Source organism: Silurus aristotelis (genome assembly GCF_946808225.1).
Source record: "Silurus aristotelis genome assembly, chromosome: 10".
NCBI lineage: Eukaryota > Metazoa > Chordata > Actinopteri > Siluriformes > Siluridae > Silurus > Silurus aristotelis.
Genome location: NC_139583.1, coordinates 7,512,227 through 7,514,726, shown reverse-complemented (window position 1 = coordinate 7,514,726; position 2,500 = coordinate 7,512,227). Strand labels below are relative to the sequence as shown.

The following is a 2,500-nucleotide window of genomic DNA, read 5'->3' as shown; positions in this document are numbered from 1 at the left end:
GCTCACACTGAGATATTTACAGACAGGAGACGTCACTGAGACTGAGAACAGGACAAAGTTGGCATGTCATTGTCTGATGCACACTGAGACGGAGCACAGTCTGTGTCTTGACTGCAGTATGGGAACATTCTGCCAGAACTTCGTAAGCTTCAGAAGGCTGAGGTTGATGAAAAGGCTGTAATTAGTCTTGCAGAGAGCTAAATTTAGTGCACAGTGGCGTGGTAGAAGGTTCAGGATCAGACTGTGTGTGACATCATGACTTTGGCGGCTCGTCTGGACGATTTGGAGGCTACACTGGAGCACATGATGATGGATGTGTTTGTAAGTTTTTCTAACTTAACTGTAATTTTCTTGTCAGCTGAAGTCACTCGTGCTGCTGCTGAGACTGATGATGACGATGATGATGATGATGATGGCAATAATTAAGTGAGGTGTATTGGAGATAGGATTTATTTTAGTCTATGTGCTTAATATTTATTATTTTGGATAATTATTTTGGTCACAAAGCTATGTTCTAGGTATTGAAATGTTATACCTATATAGCTACATACTGTATCATCTGCAAAACCAATCACATGCCTTATTTAGCCTTGACACTCACACTCACTGCTTCAGATGATGATTTTTATGATGATTGTTATAATGGTATAATGTTTGTTATTTACATTCTGTAGTAATGACATAGTAAGCACTTCAAGATCAGTTGAACAATGAACAAAAAATATTGTAATATAATAATATTATAATGTTATAATTCATTTAAATTCACATATAAAACGGTCTAAAGTCTGGATGTTTTATCATTTCTAAAATGAAGGGTTAAAGATGCAGAGTGTAGTGGTCAATGTTCACGTGTTTCATTAAAACTATTTTTTCTTTTTTTAGCCATTAAATTTATCTGGCAAATTTCTTAACTTCTGGCCTAATTATTATAATAGTATTGATTATACTTATACTTTTAATTAATTAATGTACATTTTAAATATAATTATACTTTTCCTGCCCAGAATTTCGCCCTACCCGCTACAGCACGCAGTTGTCTTTTCCTTAAACCTAAACTGATGAGCCTAATGCATTTTCTGCAGGAGTGTGTAGCACTGGTTAGGGGGATAAAGACTTCCCAGCGGGCTCTAAAATGAAAGAATTAATGAATGAATATGTGCTTTGTGCATCTGTTATCATGCATATTTATTCACATTTTATTTTATGTTTAATTTAAATAACTTCAAATATGCATGCTTTAATGCTTATGAATTGGTCAGGTCAAGGTTTTTAACCTAAGTAAAGATAAAAAGGGGTTGCTAGCTAAAGTAAAATCAAACTTTGGTGTTTTTTACTCTGTTCTTGGTGAATACAATTTAGTTTGAGCGTAGCCTATGACACATTTGGAACAAAAAAAAAAAAACATTTTGTGTGTGTGTGTGTGTGTGTGTGTGTGTGTGTGTGTGTGTGTGTGTGTGTGTGTGTGTGTGTGTGTGTGTGTGTGTGTGTGTGTGTGTGTGTGTAAAAAGCAGCAGGTGAAAAATGTTAAAACAACATACAAACTTGAATTTTCACACTATCTAACCGCTCCTGCTGAGGTAGATAGCTGCATTATCAACATGGGGGGATTGTGCTTGCAGGATTACTGTAATCTCATTGAAGCGAAGCTCCTTTCTTGCTTAAATTCTTACCATAATGAGTTTAATCATTATTATGCAGATATGATAAGAAGTTTGTAGAAAATGTTTGGCTCTTGTGCTAGAAAGAGGTTTAGAGGCAGGAGCTTGGCTTCATTCCTCATGCCCTTCAACCCCTCAGGCTTCATTCCACCCTACCCTCCGTCCTAACGCTTTATATGATATTTTAGAAATTGGTTTTTTTTCCCTCTGAAACATCTCTAAATTTCTGCAATTTGTCTGCAGAAGCGGTGGCCATGTTTAGCTTGATTATAGGTTCCATACTTTTCCCTTTTTCCCCCTCTCTTTCCCTCGCTCTCCCTCTCTCTGTGAGCTGAAGAGGAAAAATCTTGTCCTAAATTTAAGTTAGACATGTCTTGTGGTTCTGTAATTGTATCTCGAGGCTAATGAAGCACAGAAGCAGCTCTTGCATTTAGATTACCTTTTGTTGACTCCTGTTTTTACATTGTGTGTTACCATCCTGTGCATCCTGTACATCCATTTGTGTTTTTGGATTTAGTTTTAAACTTATAGTAGTTTTAGTTTCAATGTGACAATATAGAAATGTAATTATTTAATTAGTAGTTAAATAGTGCACCTATTTTTACGCTGATAGGTGACTGCATTATAACTTTAACAACAGCTCCAACACACAGATTAAGTCCACGCATTTAATTAATGTAATGTACTAATACAATACAATTTACACAGTGGTATCAAAACGTTTCAAAACTAATGGTGTTAACTGGTGTTATTCTGACCACTTGTTACGTCTGCCATTTCTTCATGGACAGCAAGTTAGAACAAAATGGATGTATGAAATTCTGCATGATATTGAGCAA

At 35.8% G+C, this 2,500-nt stretch overlaps 1 protein-coding gene across 5 annotated transcripts in view; it reads left to right on the top strand.

Moving 5' to 3' along the window:
• Positions 1–2,500, top strand: part of frmd4a (FERM domain containing 4A) — a 155,068-nt gene that overhangs the window by 55,017 nt on the left and 97,551 nt on the right. For 2 of the 5 annotated variants that reach the window (XM_083551759.1, XM_083551758.1), the window contains exon 1: positions 1–321. This exon ends at the window's left edge or, in 1 of these variants, runs on beyond it. The exons of the other annotated variants lie outside the window; for them this stretch is intronic. In XM_083551759.1, coding sequence (XP_083407885.1) covers positions 256–321 — 66 coding nt within the window. In that variant the 5' untranslated portion in view covers positions 1–255. The remainder of the gene's footprint in view (positions 322–2,500) is intronic. 5 annotated transcript variants of the gene reach the window in all.